This window comes from Phaethon aethereus (assembly GCF_964289735.1).
Source record: "Phaethon aethereus genome assembly, chromosome: 5".
NCBI classification, from domain to species: Eukaryota; Metazoa; Chordata; class Aves; order Phaethontiformes; family Phaethontidae; genus Phaethon; species Phaethon aethereus.
Window position 1 is genome coordinate 26,919,685 of NC_138579.1, and position 18,319 is coordinate 26,938,003.

General features: G+C 46.3%; 1 protein-coding gene across 1 annotated transcript in view; it reads right to left on the reverse strand.

Annotated features, from left to right (window-relative positions):
- The window catches only part of FLVCR2 (FLVCR choline and putative heme transporter 2), a gene marked incomplete at both ends in the record, with an annotated part of 31,765 nt that extends 19,807 nt beyond the window's left edge, over positions 1–11,958 (reverse strand). The window contains one exon of the mRNA XM_082000035.1: positions 11,452–11,958. Coding sequence (XP_081856161.1) covers positions 11,452–11,958 — 507 coding nt within the window. The remainder of the gene's footprint in view (positions 1–11,451) is intronic.
- Between the last annotated feature and the right edge of the window lie 6,361 nt (positions 11,959–18,319).

Genomic DNA, 18,319 nt, shown 5'->3' on the forward strand with positions numbered 1-18,319 from the left:
TCTGCATTCTTTCTCCGTCATATCTCCATGTTTCTGGAATGGAAATGGACTCATTTTGGAAGACCCACTCACTGGCCAGGATCAAGATCACAGAACAAATACATTTTAGGTGCCATATCTGGTAGTTGGGATAAAAATCAGCTTGTACCATCCAGCCCCAGAAAACTCTCCACAAACTCCCTCCTTCCTCCATCCAGCTGGTGGATTTCTGAGACAGAAAGAATGCTTATGTTTCAAACAGAGCTATCTGCTAGACTCAGACACCCTATTTAGCTTACAAACATGTAACTTTCAACCATGGCTCACCAAACCTCCTGTGTCAAACAGTGCCCTCCACTGGGACCTGGAATAGCCTAGGTCAGGATCAGCAGCAGACATCTGTGCCAAGTTCATTCTTGGTGCTGGGACATTACAGGGAGCTGGTGGGAAGAGTCACCAAGAGATTACGGATGCGGCCCACCAGTTCAGGGCACTGTCAGGAATGAGGACATTCAGGGGTTGGTTAAATAGACTAAAGACAGACACAAGTTGTGCTGTCCCAGATAGCAAGTCAAGGACTGAAAGACCTTAGGAGGAAACTTAAGAGGCCATTAGGAAGGTTAAAACTTCCTAACACCCACACAGCACCAGCAGCCTCTGACACAGGACTAAACTTGCCAGAGCTCAACTTTGTTCAGACATGGCCTTTCCCCAGCCTTTGGTCACAGTGGGTCAGGTTTGCTCTCCTACCGCCCACTGACCCCTGAGACTCACTGACTACCAGCGAGCACAACTATCAGCTGGCTTAGAGGCTTCAAGCTCTGATCTTCATTAAATTGCATGCCTTCCCCTTCTCTGCACAAGAGAAACAAGCCTGTAGCTGCACAGAAAAGGCAACTGCACTGAATACAGATGCTCACAGAGATCGCTCCTAGAGGGCAGAAGCCTGTTTTGTCTCTGCAGCATGTTTATTTTGCCCTGCTTGTGGCCAAAGTGCAGACTTGTGGCTCCAGCATGCCTGATTAGGCCAGGACACAGCCACACTGGGCTTCACTTCTATCTCCTTAGCACTCCCAAAGGTTCAAGCTTTGAAGAAAAGACTCTCAACATTGCTCCTTTCCAGTCGAGGCAAGAGTCCCATGTGCCCCTCCACCCTTTACAAAACGAGGTCTATAAACACCTTCCTGGAAATTGCTCCTTTGTCTTATCACCGTTTCATCCTTGGAAGAACGGTGCTCCATTCCTGTACTAGGTGCTTCTTGGCTTCCTGCTTTCTACAATCACATCACATGCTAGTCCCATGAGCTGCTGAACCACAGCAAAACAAAAACAGGAAAGGAGGAGATAGCCATGCTTTATTCTGACCTCTGACTTCAGTTTCTCCAGGACCAGTGTCAAGATTCATTCTTTTCAGGTCTCCCTTTAGCTTCTCCCTCCTGAAAAAGGATCTATCTGATGTATCTAGCAGAGAGGGCATTGAGAACCTGTTTCACAAATTGTTCAGGAATCATTTACTGGGAAGTCCTATAGTCATCGCTTACTCAGATTTCTTGGACAGTGCGCTTGTCTTTTCAGAAGACCTGAACAATTTTTCTAACTATAAATGGATGTTTTGTCTCCTCTCTCCGCTCCCCAAAAAAGGAACCACTTTATCCACTAGGAGTTTTTTAAACCTTTAAGAAAGCCTAGGTGGTAGAAAGGGGGGTGGGGGGCGGAATCCCAGCAATCATAGCAATAGGAGCTACATTTTATATTTCAGAGCAACATAGAATGTTATTAATCCTATGAAGATGAAGCTCCTTGACTTGAGTAAAACTGCAGATTTCCTGGAGGATACTCACAGACCTTGGATTATTCATACCATTTTTAGCAACAAAGACAAGCTCTCAACAACACAATGAGTATTATACAGCACATACTTTACCTTTCACAAGAAGATTTTTAGCCTGGTTCTCAGCAGGCCGACGCCCACATCACCATCAGCCCAACAGACAACACTGTAACAGGTTAACCAGAAAATTTAAAGATGCTTTAGCAAAGGAAAAAAATAACTTTTCTCCTTTCTCCACACCTCTCACATCAGGGCTGGGAAAATAAAGCAATGTAAAAACAAGTTTAGTTCTGCAACAGTCTGTGCTACTCTCCTTACAGAGACCATCAATCATTAGGGTTCATGTGCAGTCCATCTCACCAGCATACAAATTAGCATCTCCAAACTTTGTAAAGGCAGAAAGGTCTCCAAGACGCATATAGATAGGCTCTAGTTCCCAAAATTCAGCACATCATTCAGCACCCCCACATCCAAAACACACAACACTGTCATGATCTTCAAGAATCTCTCCCCAGGAACCAGGTTGCTGGCACTTTATTTCAAGAAGGCTTTGGGGTAATTTTTAAACAGAATACCAGGGGAGTCAACAACTACAGCAGAGTGCACTGTTCAGATGACTTATTCTTTAAAGGATAGAAGCAATGTATTTCCTACCTGAATTTTGTCAGGGACCAGTCCCAACAACAACATGTTCAAAATTCAAGTGTATACAAGAACAGGCAACAAAACCAAGAGCAAGTGGCTAATAAGATGGTATAAATGTACCCGAAGTCTTGAAATGGAAAATGGGATGTCAAATTTAAGTTCAGCTGTTTGTATACTAGAGGTCTGCTGAAGGAAGATAATCAGTGTGGTATCAGCATAAAAACTGTAAATTAATGATCAGTGGAGGAGTGGGTCTCCACATTAAAGAAAACTAAGAGTCAGCAACAGGAATACAGAAGCCCTATAAAATTCCATAAGTAAGCACAAATATTGACAGAGGAGACCACCAAACCCAGAAGGTCAATTAAAGCATTAAAAGATAGAAACAGAGAGATGCTGCAAAGGCAGAAAAAATACAACAGTGAGAAACTTTGACAATACCCTTGCAGTCTAAATAAGCGTCATGACAGGGATGATGCAGAGACTGCATTTTTTGATTCCATAAATACTCTTTTGTAAGGAGAACCTATAAGAGGCAGCACAATTTGTGATTTAGACCTAGAGCAGCACAGTGTGACCACAATCAATATTACAGAATGGTTCTGCACTGTACTCAAATTCAGCTTCCTTGCAGCAGCGACAAAAAAAACACCCTCCAAAGCACTATGGCAATATTTAACTTGCAAAAGGGAGCTGCCTAAAAGTAAAGAAGCTTGTTAAAAGGAAATTAAAAAGAAAAGCCAAAGAAATTAAATGCTTGCAAGTGGTATTAAGACTGTGTACAGACACTGCATCAGAGGCTCAGTGTAAGCCTAGAAAATATTAGAAAAAGATTTTAGAGAGGAGGAAAAAGGAGGAGGAAAAAGGAGGAGGAAAAAGGAGGAGGAAAAAGGAGGAGGAAAAAGGAGGAGGAAAAAGGAGGAGGAAAAAGGAGGAGGAAAAAGGAGGAGGAAAAAGGAGGAGGAAAAAGGAGGAGGAAAAAGGAGGAGGAAAAAGGAGGAGGAAAAAGGAGGAGGAAAAAGGAGGAGGAAAAAGGAGGAGGAAAAAGGAGGAGGAAAAAGGAGGAGGAAAAAGGAGGAGGAAAAAGGAGGAGGAAAAAGGAGGAGGAAAAAGGAGGAGGAAAAAGGAGGAGGAAAAAGGAGGAGGAAAAAGGAGGAGGAAAAAGGAGGAGGAAAAAGGAGGAGGAAAAAGGAGGAGGAAAAAGGAGGAGGAAAAAGGAGGAGGAAAAAGGAGGAGGAAAAAGGAGGAGGAAAAAGGAGGAGGAAAAAGGAGGAGGAAAAAGGAGGAGGAAAAAGGAGGAGGAACTGCTAACTCCACTTTGTTACTAAATACTCAAATCAGGAATGGAGGAAGGAAAAAGTGATGTGAATTTTTAAGGGGCCCAGCACAGGCAGGAGTCCCAGGAAACCCTAAGGCCAGATGGCCAAATGGGCAGAAACTGTAGCAATCAAAAAATTGAAGTTTAATTGTTGATAAACACCAATACAACAGGCTTTTCATACACTATGATTTCAACACCATCTCAGCAAGTTCCCAAGACAAAACTTCAGGAGTTAGGAGGGTACACTCCTTTTTTACTGTCTTTCCTGTAGCACTTCTCACTGACTGGCCTGGGGCTGCCTGACAAATTTGGCCTGACCTAGGCCAGATGCTCCTCTGTTCTGATGTATTGTACCTTTCCAACGGAAAGGCTTTTGGGAAAAAAAATAAAATAAAATAAAGGTCTTCACCTGCTCTCAGCAAAAAGAGCTCATTCCATTTGTCAATGCACCATTTGAGCTACTCTATTTTTCCACTCCCAGAAGAGTGACTTTTAACAAGGCCACCCCAGATCAGCCTGGAGAACAGAAATAGGAGAATCTAACGACTCACTGCAGACCTCTCTTTGAGACACGTTTTTGAAACTCTACCAAATTCAATGTTTTAAAGCATGAATAAAACCAGAACTTCACCTGTGCCAGAGACTTCCCTCCTGGCAGCCTTACGCTAAGCCACCCACACAGTGCCACTGCCAGGAGCCTTCTGAGGGTCGCACCAACCCAATTCCCTCCAGAGCCACCTCTCCATTTCCAACGGAGCCTCCTCCACTGCCTCTGAAAGCAGGGGAGCAGAAAAGATTCGTGTAACTGCTGGGGAGATGCAATATCAGTCTTGAACCACTTATTTACAACGCACAGCACTACCTCTAATCCTTAACATCCACATCAATCAAGGAACATGGAGATGAGGAATCCTCTAGAAAACCAGAGGGACTACCATGCTTTGGAATAAAACAGCTGATATTTCATTTGTTTTAACAAGTCAGCCCTGCTGTATGCACCGATTTACTTGTTTGGTGACAGATCTGTTTAAGATGTTTGTATTTTCAAGATGATGTTCTCCAGACATCTACTATTGTAGAAATGGTTTTGGGGTTTTGTTTTGGGTTTTTTTAAATTATACTTGATTCCAATACAAGTGGCTTCAGCTACCGAGAGCTTACAAACAAATCCTGTGAGATTCCCCAAATGAACCATGAGAACTGACTCGACAAGATTATCACCAGGGAAGCCAAGGTTCTCGGTGAAAAGTCAAAGCAAGCCTGCACACTGCAACTGTTGTTCTTCTAGAAACCCCCATCTCGGATAACCACCACGACAGTAGGTTGTCTCTCCAAAAATCTTACAGACAAAACACACAAGGCACATACAGCAACAACCATGCTGTTCAGTAACAGATGAGACTAGACCAGGCTGTCACGTAGCCCGCACCAGCTACCTTGTAGTGCAAACCAGTGCAAAGACACAGAACGTAACTGGTAGTGGCAAAAGGACACACCTGACAGGTAGGAGGAGGGGAAAGTCACAGTTTGCTGGATCTGAACAATGTGCCTCTTGTTGCAGTAGGAAAACCCTTATGAAGGGGAACAGAAGGGCTCTCCTTCTCACTACATTGCTTTTACGTGTATAAGAGACAGGAGCTTTGAACCAAGCTCAATATATACAGGACCCATGCCAGACGCCTCTCTGGCTGTTCTGCCAACATAATTAAATGCATCAGACCTGGATTTCCATTCACGCAGGGAACCCCTTTGAGGAGGTACCTATTCCAAAGCCCTAGGCAACACAGCCTTTTCCTCTACTCTAGTGTCAAAGCTCTGCCCTTTTCTAACTACAGGTGCCTCCCATGCTATAACCGTGACATTTCACAGGAGCAGCTAAACTTTCTGACCCTACAATTCACATATCTCAATCTGCAGAGAGCGGACAGCCACCCCTTTCTCACACCCTGTGACTCCTACTATGCATCATCTTCCCAATCCTTTGCTATCAGCACAGCTCCCAGCTGCCTTCCTATACAAAAGGCTACAGTAGAATTGAAAATACCCAGCTGAAGAGCTGTGTAAAGCAGAAGCTGACAGTTCCTACCTAGTATACTTTTGTATGGATTGCTGTCCAGAATATGCTTCCTCCATACCATTGCAGCAAAACTAAAAGAGCCTGTTGAAAGCCAGAGAGTCAGAAAAAGTCAACACGCATAAATGTTTGCAAATCACAGCTAAGTCACCTTTCTTGCAGTGTTTTAAGGAGCAAAAACCACCCAAGTTGTGAAAGGAAAAACTGTAATCCAGGCCTTGTGATAGGATAGGGCTTTTTTACTCTCCCACTGATGTGGGAGATAATGTATTTTTTCAAAATGCACTTGCACAACCAAAGCTCTTCTGGAAGCAAAGCAAACTCCCTTCCTCATCACACTTCTGCTTGTCTGGCAACCTCTCATACTGCTTAATATGATGCAATGCCGTATGATGAAAACTACTTGTCTATGCAAGTCATTCAGGGCCTCTCAGCCTTGAATGCACCTTCCCCCAGTTTACTGGGAAAGAAACGCAACGCAGCAAAACAACAGCAGTAGATAAGAGAGGGTAAAGCAGAAGAGCACTTTCAGCTCTGACAGCTACCTCAGCTGCTGCTGGAACCCTCAGCTGGGATATAATACTGTGGTCAAGTACCTACTACAGTTACCTAAGATAGCCAGCCCCTGCAGGGCAAGTGCTGGGGGTGCCATAGGGCAGCCGCTCCCAGCAGTCATTCATTTATTTCCCATGCATCGTCCACAGAACATAACCCAAAAGCCAACTGCTTCTGTGAGGAAGAAGCGGGACGTGCCTTTGGTGTCTGGCTGGGAAGGAAGCACTGGATGAAATGGGTAGAAAAAGTTCATTTCAGGCTCCAATGTCCATTTATAGAAACTTAGGCATTCCTGGGAAAACCACGTTGCTATTTGGTCAGCACACCCTCCCACACTGAGCCATGTCCAGGATCTCGGAGAGCTGGCCACATAGCACTCCTTGTGATCCAAGTGCTCTGATCCACCCTGCCCTTCTTTACAGGGGGAGAAAGGAGTCAGGGCTGGAGAATGTCAACCATTAACTACTGCCAGCTCCTCTCGGTTCCTTGCTAAAAATCTTCTCTATTCTCATAGCTAAAACCCTGGGAGGTACAGGACCAAGCTACAGAGGGGTGTGAGGCAGACCACCACCTGCCCCTATTTCTAACAGGGATCAAATCTCATCTGAAGAGATGGGGAGCCTCCAGCAGGGACAGAATAGCCAAAGAGATCTAGAAGTCCACTCGAAGACAGGAATTCCACAGGACATGCTCCATTTCCACAAGGCTTCTTAGACTTTCAGATGCTGCCTTCCCTGAAAGGTGAAAGGTATGGAGCAGTTATCGGTGAGACATCAAACAGCAGCACATGTGCAGCACAAACAGCACTGCAGGCTCACCAGCACAAAAGCAACTGCCATTCAGATGTTGCAGACTCGATTATTCGGCAACACCCAGCCCACCCACTACTCCATGCAGACTCTTTCCCCCAATTCAGAACAAGAGGAAAGGACCCACCAGGAGAGAAGAGAGCATTTCCCTGAATTTCATTCACAGCTTATCACCCAGTTTGTCCACTTCAAAAGCCATCACCTAATCACTGCTAGACTGGCACTCCCAGCAGTCTGCAGATAACGCCTAAAAGCTCTGCCTCAGGCAGTTTCTGTTATGGAAGCCCTAAATCTCTGAAGTCACATGCCAGCTGCATCAGAACAAGGACAGACCCCACCTGAAGATCAGCAAGGTGCTGGATCATTGTTCACCAGAGGCAGAAATTAATGTGAAGCTGAAGTTTTCTTTCCTCCCAAACCGCATGAACACCTTTTATCAACGCCTGCTAAAAAATGAAGAGGCAAAATTACAGCAGAAAGTTCATCTGACACGCCTGCATCCTCACTCCCAAGCCCATTAGCTGCTTGTTCTTCTTCATCAGAATGGCAAGAGCTGGGAACAAGGTTTATTTCAATCCTAAAAATTAACACCACCAGTGGCAAAGCAATACAAAGTCACAAACTCAAATGTTTCATTGCCCCTGTGGAACAGTTACATGCTTCTCTGCATGCTGCCCATGTCCCTTGCTCATCAGGTGACAACAGGGAGATACAGCAATGAGATACACCTAAAACCAACATGCCTGGAGAAGCATGGCCCAAGCACAGCAGTCCAGCACACACCATGGCAGCTGAAGCAGAGAGCTGGTCCCAGGCCGCCAGGCTCCAGCTTCTGAATCTCAAAAAGCCACAAGAATTTTACTTGTTACCTAAACATCCCCGCCACTGTCTTGGTTCTGTCACACCACAGCACCGTGTTTCCTCATCCCCAAAAGACAGCAGAGCAAGTATGTTAAAAGAAGGGGCAAGGCCCGCTGCGCCAGTAAGCACATACGCCTGCAAATGCTAGTATCTCCGGAGAGCATTTCTTCCCACTGTGGTCCTGTCACCAGAGAGAATGAGGGGACAGTCTCCCTCCGACGTAGAAATCAGAAGCCCGTTTGCTGCAACCTGTCAGGTCTGAACCACAGCCCCAAACAGGGAACCGGCTGATGAATAAATACACCAAAACGGAAGCAGCACAGCCTTATGCAAACTGCTCTCTCCCACCCACCCACCCTTGATATCCAGCGCCGAGCTCATCCACAAGTGACACTGCCGACAACGTAGCAGGCATGCTACTGACAGCTGTGTTTCATAAGCATGTCAGACACATTCCTCCTGATGATACTCGAATGCATCTGAAGGACACCTGTGAACTCTCCAAAACACTTCTGCTTCCTTACCCCAAAACTTCCGCCTGACGAAGAGTCCCCACATAGATTTTCTTCCTAGTCTTTTAAGCAATGAGATGCTAGTAACATTTCAATAACACTAATATTTTAACGCCAAAGTATCCAACAGGCAAGTAAACCCCATTCTACACCTCTCTACACATGCACTTGCAGGGACAAGGAAAGAGAATGGAAAAACTTATGCATCTCCCTGTTAAAATAGAGAAAAGTAAAGTAAAACATCACGAAAACCAGCAGTGGGTAAACAAGAGAATGTGATCGCCTCCTCTAAAGGTGTCTACACTTCTAGAAGCTCTCCAGCATTGATTCAGGAGTGCTCAATCTAACCCTTCTTTGCACTTCAGATACCATAGCCAACCCATGACCAGAAACAACTGACAAGAATCAAATACTCTACTATGTTTGTTTGTTTTTTAAAAGATATTTAATACCCAGTCTGACTGATTCAATGATTTATTGTTCAGGGCTAAATTTGAACCTGAAGGTTACCATTGCTCAGCAAGCAGCCGTGGTGTCCTGAGCAGGCGTCACCCTGGCAGACCTAGATGACCCAGCAGGCAGGGTTCTTCTCAGGACAGAACTGCTTAAGGGCTGCCTAAGGCCAAGAGGATAGGAGCAGAAAAAGGACAGGCATATCAAAGAAGCAGTGACATTGCCCCGCTCCTCCACGTAGTTGGTTGCAATTCTTGATGGACGTCAATGCTTGGCATTCAATAATAATAATTAGGAGAACAACTCATGACAGAGTTTTCCACCTTGAGGATCTGTAATTAAGTGACGTGGCAAGGAAAGGAAAACCATACAGTTTTAGAGGACTTAGCATAGGGAATAATTTGCCACACTGGCATACTGCAATTACAAACCCGCTGTATTATACCCTTTTTTACACTCCCTAAAACACAGTCTTTAACTGCAGAGTCAGGAAAAAAAGATGCCTCTGTTTATTCCCCCTGCCCGACATCACCAGTGAACAAAATCACTACTTTTCACTCACTGTGATTATACACCTCAGGAGCTTGCCTAAGGAAATTAATAGATCCTCCCTATGGAGTATTACTCCTTGCCTTTAATCATTGCCATTTCTGACTTCTCTGATTCTCTAAAAGGAAAGTCTGGGCTTACAAAGCAAAGGCTATGTACTGAGCTGAGGTCTCGTTGACATGCCAGTTCAACCCCCAGAGCAGTGTGGAGCACCAGAAGCATAGCCAAAGTTTGCTTTTCACAACTGTTATACTAACTGTGTCCTTTTAGGACAATGAGCATACCACACACTTATATAGCACAGGCTGAAAACCTCATTGTTTGGATTTCTTATGCACACTGTTGAGTAACTCCACCTGAATAATTAAAAAAAAAGTCTGACAGCAAAATGCTCAGTTACTTATTTACTCCTAAATCAGCAGATTGCTCATGCCAAGTTAAATGCCTTCCACTCTAAAGATTCATTTAAAACACATAAAAACCAGCCCACTAGACTGCGTGGTAAGAGCGAAGAGGAAAGCTTAGATTCACCCAGAGAAAAGTAAGTATGTTTTCTCTTTCCAAAAGACGTAAACCAGAGTCTCCTTAATTCCCTAGCGCTGTTCCACAAACTTCAGTTCCTTAAATACCATCTCTGAGCATTCACCTTTTTTGCTCAGTGGTATCTAAATAAATAGAGAACCCAGGAATGTGGGGAAAGGAGACCTCAAACCTACTGCACACAAAGTTATCTGTGAGGAAGAACTGTGCATTAGAAACTACCTGAATTGCAAATCATTCAGATCTGAACAGTTGCCACCCATATGCTGAATCAAAGATGGTCCAGGATGGTGCACGGTCATGTGTAGGGGGGTACATCGGGTCTCAAAGCAAGGGGCACAGGTACAGCTTAGCAGCTAACACCAGGTTCTGCTTCCCTCTTCTTCGTGTCAGCACTGCAGAGGCGGAACACTTTGCTCATGCCACACTGCACCAGTATTGGCCTATCATCTGCTTTGTGCAACAGGGATGAGTGGCTGTTCCGGTGCAAAGGTCAAGAAGCTATTTCCCTGATCCTTTCAAAGCTGTGGAAAAAATTATCTCCTCTGAGCACTAGCTGGCTAGAGGAAAAGACCATCACAGCTTGAACAAGTGCGGGTCACGGGCCTCCCTGACCTGCCTTGACACAAGAGTGCTCAGGGAGCTTACCTAGCCCCATCCTGATGGAAGGTTTGTTTCTTTTCAAAGCAACCGCTTCTGGAAACTCTGTACTTACTTTTAAGAGGTACAAAAGTGCTAAAGTCCTTTTCCTCCAGGGCTCAGTGACAAGAACTCTTTCCAGTGGATAGCTAATCTCCTTTGTATCATCTAGTTGTCAGCAGGAGGAGGATATTGCAGTGTCAAGTCCAGATGCAACTGCAGACCTGAGGTTTGCGGGACACTCTGCCTAAAGCACGTGTCTCAGCACCGCACATTCCCCTCCAGCCCATCCATAGTTCTACTGAATCATACTCGTGGACTGGAGATTCGCAGACACGGGAATGGGAGGGCACTGGAGAAGACCCTGAGTCCAAGCACCTCTCAAAACCAGAATCATACCCAACCCCCAATGTTGCCCCCAACTTTGTAGACTTCAGTCCCACTTGCCGCTGCCACCACCATCAGCCCACAGCCTAACCTCAGCTGCATCCCTCCAGGTACCAGCCGCATTTCCCAGGATTAATTTCATGTAAGTGCGTGCCTCTTATCCCTGCTGCTGCCCTCCAGGCCCCGTGCATCTCTTCCCACTCCCTGGTTTTCCCCCTTAGCCCTCCCAGTCTCTGGCCAGGCAGGTGACATCCCACCCCATGTGCCCACCCAGCCGGGGGGCAGCCACCCATTACCTGGTTCCCAAAAACAGCGAAGGAGCAGGCGGTGGAGACCTCGCGGGAGCCGAACCAGACCGAGGCGATGCGCGAAGGCATGCCCAGGATGAAGACCTGGGCCAGGGAGCAGACGGCCTGCCCCAGGACGGTGATGGGGAACAGGTGCGGCTTCAGGCTGCCCAGCTTCACCCAGGCGCCCAGGGCGTTGAGGGCCGAGCCGGCCAGGGCAATGAAGCGCAGGCCCCTCCTGTCCAGCAGCCAGGCGACGGGGAAGAGCAGCGGGATGTAGGTGAGCATGTAGATCATGGACAGCCAGTCGATGGCGAAGGCGCTCACGCCGTAGAAGCGCACGAAGACGTTGTTGATGCTGCCGTACTGGATCCACTGGAAGGCGTTGCACAGGGAGTAGCTGCTGAAGAGCAGCACCACGGCCCAGCGACGCCGGGACAGCCGCACCTCGGCGGTAGCAGCGGCCTCCCTCGCCGCCGCCAGCCCCGGCGCCCCGGCAGGCTCCTGCTGCACCATGCCGGCAGCTCAGGCCGTCAGCTCGGCTCCCCGCCGGCACCCACCTGGCCGGCAGACCCCGCCCGGCCGCCCCCGCAGAGCTGACTGGCTGCCGCCGCGCCGGGAGGCGCCGCCGCCGCCGCCGGCCTGGCCCGGCCCGGCCCTCCCTGGCCCTCCCTCCCTCCGCCCCGCCCCGCCGCGGGGGCGGGAAGGGCGTCTCGCCGCCCGGGGAGGACACGGCTTGCCCCGGCCCCGCCGGGGTACCTGTGGAGTCCTGCCCGTGGCGTGGGCACTGCCCAAGCGCAGCCCGCGCCACAGCAGAGGGGCCGCGACCCACAGCCGCCGCCACCCCGCCATTTCCAGGCCCCAGCGAGGGGCCGCCGCGGCGTAAGAAGGGCCCGGTGCAGGAGAGACTTCAGTCGTCAGCGCATAAACCGAAGTGACGCGCAGGACGTGGACTGACCAGAACTGTGTCCTGGGGGGGAGGCTGTGTGCGTGGGGGCAGTGCCTGACCCAGACAGAGGTGCGAGCCTGGACGCCTGGGGGATGAAGCGGTTTGGGGTTTCATTTGGGTTGGCTTCCGATGTTTTTTCCATGACACGGCACACTGCAAAGTGAAAATACCCGGTGAAGTCAAAATTAAAACATCTCAATGTGACTGAAGCAAAAGAGCCAAAAGTGATGTTTGTTTTCATCCTCACAGAGAGCTTGCAGTTAATGAGTCAGCTCTTGTTTTCCCATTACTACTCTGACAGGTTCCTGCCTGCAAATCACTTAGGATCTACAGTTCATTTAATTAACATTGTGTTATCTCAATTGTACAAACATTATGCAGCACAAGCTTTAAAACATGGACTTGGTTGCACGCTAGCGTTGTTCAGCTCTCTTCCAACATGAAACACACAGCTCAAAGTTCACTTGGAGAAATGGGAGCGATGCCCTGTCTTTAGGACATTGTATTCCTGAAACAAAGACTTGGGACAGAGAATGAAAAAGTGAAGTTTCTCTGGCTTCTCTTTACTTTGTGGAACGTTGTCAGAGGTTACTGATGCTGTCCTCTGCGTTATCCACCTGACTACTGCCAGGAGCAAAGGCAGACACTCAGCTTTGGTGCCTTTATGTTATATTTCCCGTGCAAGCCAAAAAAAAAAAAAAAAACTTTGGACAAATTATTCCAAGGAGAGCGAATGTCACTTTAAGTGGTTCTTGCTGTGTATCCTCACAGAGCTCACTGCTTCTCGCCTGGTTTGGTTTCCTACTCCAGGCATAGTGGCCAGAGCACGGCTGGAGACAAGCAAAGCCAGTGCAGCCTTCCCTGTGTGCACTGCTAAAAGCACTGCAGGGCAGAGCTGCAAATCTTCCTACTCTTCCCCTCCTCAGCCCACAGCTGTGCCAGTGAGCCTCCACCTCGGATGCTCCTTGCGATGGTACAAAACAAGCCCTTTTACATAATAAATAAGAAAGGCAAATTCAGACGCAAGAGCCAGAAAAAAGGTTTTCAGTCCCATTTATTATTAGACTAGGTACCCAAAGTTACTCCAAGCTTTGTACTGAGGCAGCAGAAAGAACAGAGGAATTTGTTCTAATAAATTTGTAATTTAAATGTATCATCAGGAATGTGGTGAGTGATAGCTGTGCAGAGAGCGCAGAGGTGAAATCACAGAATCACAGAATCATTAAGGTTGGAAAAGACCTTTAAGATCATCAGGTCGAGCAGGAAAACGACTGTCATGGTCCAACAGCTGCTTAGTCTGAGAACTCTGAGGATATAACAGTAAAATAGTACAGAAAATTAACTTTTAGGTTCATCAGATTTGAAAACATTTTTACAAAATTCTCCACAATATTATAAAGAAATCAAAGTTACCCAGAAGTAATCACTATCAGAGAGTAGTCAAAAAGCAAAGTTCAAGAAAAAAAAAGAAACAGGCAATTTTTAGCAAGGCAAACTGGGTTTGCTCAGAGGAGCTTCATTTATTAATAATCTCAAAAGCAGAGTGAGGAGCAAAATTTGCAGATGGTAAGACATTATTTAAGTTACTCAAGACTAACTTAAATATGTTACCTACATGTTGCATTTAGGTCTGTATGACCTAATATACAATCTGCAACAGAAAGTGTTATCACAGTCCATGGCACCTTTAATTTATAACCTCACATAAATGCCGGATAATGGAGTTAGGTACTGTATGGCCGTCTGGTGTAGTCAAAGGTCTCTGGGCAGCAGAGAGGAAGATATCAGTGACTAACAGGGATTGAACGTCGTTTTCAGGCTTAGGTCACAGAAAGAAAGAGCAGAAAGAATATAAAGAAAAAAATGAGTTGAGGAGACACTGTCATACATTAGGAAAACACTGAGAAATTTCTTTCCATGTGACTAAAAAAAGAGCACACACATAGAAAAATCTTTCTATGTATGAGAGAGGACTAAGAAACACACGTTGGGTCCTCTGCTTCCCACCAGCCCTACTCTGAACTGGAGTCAGAAACAGTTGGTCATCTTGACTTGTGTTTTAGTCCCACCCTCAGCTCCTAACTTTCTCTCAAAAATCCTGTTTTACCCATCACCAACAAAAAGTCTGTGGCAAGTCAGAGCCTGCCAGGCAAGGAGCCCTTTGCTCACACTAAACTGATGTCTTAGTCCAATCAGAAAAGTCAAATGGTAAATCCAGAATGACTAAAACACAGACCCTGCCGAAGATAACAGCTGAAAGCAGACGGGTGAAAGCAGTGCCCGGCCTCTGGTGATTACAGCCTGTCAAGAGAACATGAGCCAGGCAGGGAAGCCACCCTGCCTCCCCCAAAGCCAATTTAGTCAAGTATTTTTCATACCTGTAGGCCCACGCTTCCCAGAACTCCCCTCCTCTTATTTCAGGGCTGTTTCATTTTGTTTCCAGCTCTATGAACTGTTCAATCACCCCTTTATGTCATCTGCCAATTTCTGGACCAAAATAAAACGCCTGTGCTTTGCATTTCTTCCTCTCTCCATTGCCACATCTGTTTCTATTCAGATGAGCCTCTTTCCCTTCTTGAAGCAACACAGCAGCTGCTTTTGGATTTCCCTCATCAGAGCATCTTTATATAAAAATTTCTTATCCATGAAAAATTATTTATATTTCAGGACAACCCGTTGAAGTGGATTTTAAAGCTAGAGGGAAATCACCTCTACACAGAGATTGACACAAGTGCTAAAAAGGTTACAGGATCCTGTAGCCAAAAGTATCTGTGAAGGTTGGAAGGCACTAAACCAGAGGGAGAAGCAGGGCCCAAATTAAATGTAACGGTACAGGCCATCATCTAACTACTAACAGCCAGACTAACATCTCTGGCTTCCCTAATGATCTCAATAAATCCAACTTCTGACACTATTGGAATATAGTCTGCCTTTATGACCAATGAGTACATGCAATTCCTTTATGTTCTGTAAGGACTGAAGAATATGCCTTGGAACAAGCTTGGTTTTCTCAAAGACCACCCAATAAACGTAAACACTAGGGACGATGCTAGCGATGATAATCCAGCTTTCTGATTTCCAGCGGATGGCAACAAGCCTCAGTGACAAGCAAGACTGTAATGAATGGGTGGTGGAAACTGGCTTGGAAAGTGTGTAGAAGGCACATTAGAAAATTATTGTGAAAAGAATAATTTCTTGATGCCTTTTCTCTCACCCGTTGGGTCAGATGTCCAAGGAGTAGGTGGACAAAAGGTAAAGATTGACAGTGAAAAGCGGGTACTCAGGGATCTACTGGATCTTCCAGCCATGCAGTTCCTGCAAAGACTTCAGAGGATGCTTAGGCTCCCTTTAAATGGGAAGTACCTAAGCTCACAGGATCACAGGATGTTCCTTTCTCTCAAACTCACAGCATTGCGATTTGTGCCTCTAAATCTCATCATTGCACTTAGAAGGCCTAGCTAGTGCAGCTCTTAGGTGGCTCTATCACATTTTGACTGATAGGATTAAGGTCTAGAAGAGATGTCAGAAGATCTCCCAGTCTATCTCACACAGCCTTTCACAACAGACATTGCAGGGAAGATTACAAGATCTTTGTTGGTGGAGGGAGAATGTTTTATATTGGGTTCAACACCCAAATTACTTTAGTGGAGGTCTTCAGAAGTCAGATAGGTGTATCATTAGACCAAACGGCAAGACTCGAATAGCTGGCAGAACCACTCACTTCTTCTGTGTCACACCTGGATGCCATGCACAGCTGGAGGCACACCGTGCAGAGCAGGCTGGCAAGGGCTGCCCTGCTGGCCAAAGGCAGTGTTGATCCCCTATAGAGCAGGGAAGGCTCGAGCCCTCTGCTGGCACCTATAGCTTTCTACATCCCAGGAGCCACCAGGAAGCAGGATCAAGTGTACAGTTTATAAATGCACTGCAGTAGTGTATTGCTGTAAGTTAGATACAGAATTATTTTGATACCCTAAACCCTTATGAATCTTTCCTGTTGCATTTCCTGTGTAAAGATCCACAGACATATAAAGTGATGGACAACTACGTTTATAGCAGTGCAGCATGCAGGCTCTGCAGCAGTCCAAATTCTGCAAAAATTACCTTCCCCTACACAAAACATGATGGCTTAGTTGCACAATCTAAAACCTCATCTAGAGAAGACTGCAGACCTCAGAACCACCAAAGCTGTGCAGGGAATAACTCTGAGCACCAAACCTATCCTCTTCAAAGTTTAAGGCCTTTCAAAAGCATAATTCAAGGAAAGGAAGTAGTGTTTTGCTCCCCTTCAGCACATCTTATGTGTTGCTCTCAGAGAACTCCACTGGCAACGCGTCACCTACATCCATTTTACAGGAGAAATGGCACAAAGAGTTAAGGTGATTTGCCTGTGGCCCTGCCAGGGGCAGGGCTGCTTTTCCTGACTACCAGTCCAACATCTTCCAACCTTGGCTGCCAGGGCTTGCCCAACAGCAGGTTGAACTACCACCTCTTTACAAATCTAATCTCTGTGTTCAAAGCTTGGCTTTAACGCAGCAATGGCTTAAATTTAACCCTGTCTGGTTCAGGTGTGATGTTTGTATGGATGAATTATATAGGTCTGAACTGCAAAGAGTACGTGGGAGGGCATGGCTGAAGTGCTAATATTAACAGCTGCCTTCTTGCAGCAAGAAAAGGGTGTAAAAAGGAGTGCACAGCATGGAAGAGCACTTGCACCCATGGTACCTCAGATGTGCCGGTTGTTGGTTAGTGCACACCCCTCAAGACACAAGGCGGTTACGCTACCTCTGCATGGCCTTCTGCAAGTCACATACCAACATGCTCTGCCCCATGCTCTGATCTGGCCGGATGAGAACCAGCTCTAATCCAAAAGCTGTATAACTGTGGTTAGCCTGCTGTGCTGCTCGAGCATCTAAGCCCAGCTCTCAGCCTTTGCTTGCGAAAAACTGTGGAGATACAGACAGTTGTGAGGAGAGCCGTACATAGGCTCTGGTTGCTCTGTCACTGGAGCAAATCCACCTCCCTCCTCTGCTGTGCACCAGGGATGCACATGGGACATAAAGATCTCTTCGCTCAGCTCAGAATAAAAGAAGTGAAAAAAGAGCCAGCTAGACTCAAAACTCAGACACAGTCTAGATTTACATCCCCAGTCCAGATCAGGGTCACAGATTAACCCTAAATACCAAAAGCTTGAAGTATATAAGCCCTTCTTACTCAGCATCCTCCAGCCTCCATCTCAGTGAGTCATACCAGTTCATGCCAATGACACAAAAAAGGTTTTCATCTCCTAATGCTTGCAGCTGGCATTAATTAATAATTAAAGAGCGCTGGAAATGTGCTCAGCTCACTGCTGAACTGAGGCATGTTCCTCTTCTTCCTCCCACTCACATTGCAGCAAAAAAGACAAATTTGGGACAAGTCTTGGGGATCAGGGTACCATACCATCGCTGTTGTGAGGGAAAAAAGTTAATTGTGCCTTAGGAAAGAGTACAGAACTGGTGCAGGAGCTGGGAGGAACGTGTGCGCTCCCTGCGTGGATGTCTCTGAAGCAGTAGGACTCTCAGCAGCTGATGTCTGCAGCCTCAGCTGCAAGAAAAATTATGGTCTTATGTAGTAACCTTAACACACTGGTTGTTACCCTGCCCTGGCAAGAACGACTATACATTCCTTACTGTTTAGTTGGGTAAATTTTTTATTAACCTAAAAAACTTTAAGTATACACATGTTGCTGCCTCCCTGCTCAAATCCCCTCCAGATCATTAATCAATAAGGTGGCAACAAAAAGGCAGAGGAACCCAGACAAAGTGAGCACAGTGCTGTTTGCTAGGAGAAAGTCTCATCATTTTATTCAGTGCTTTGCTTTTTCTCTTCTTGCCAGCTTTTGATTCATAAAAATACTTTGTCTCTTAGCAGTGATTCCTGATCTTTGAT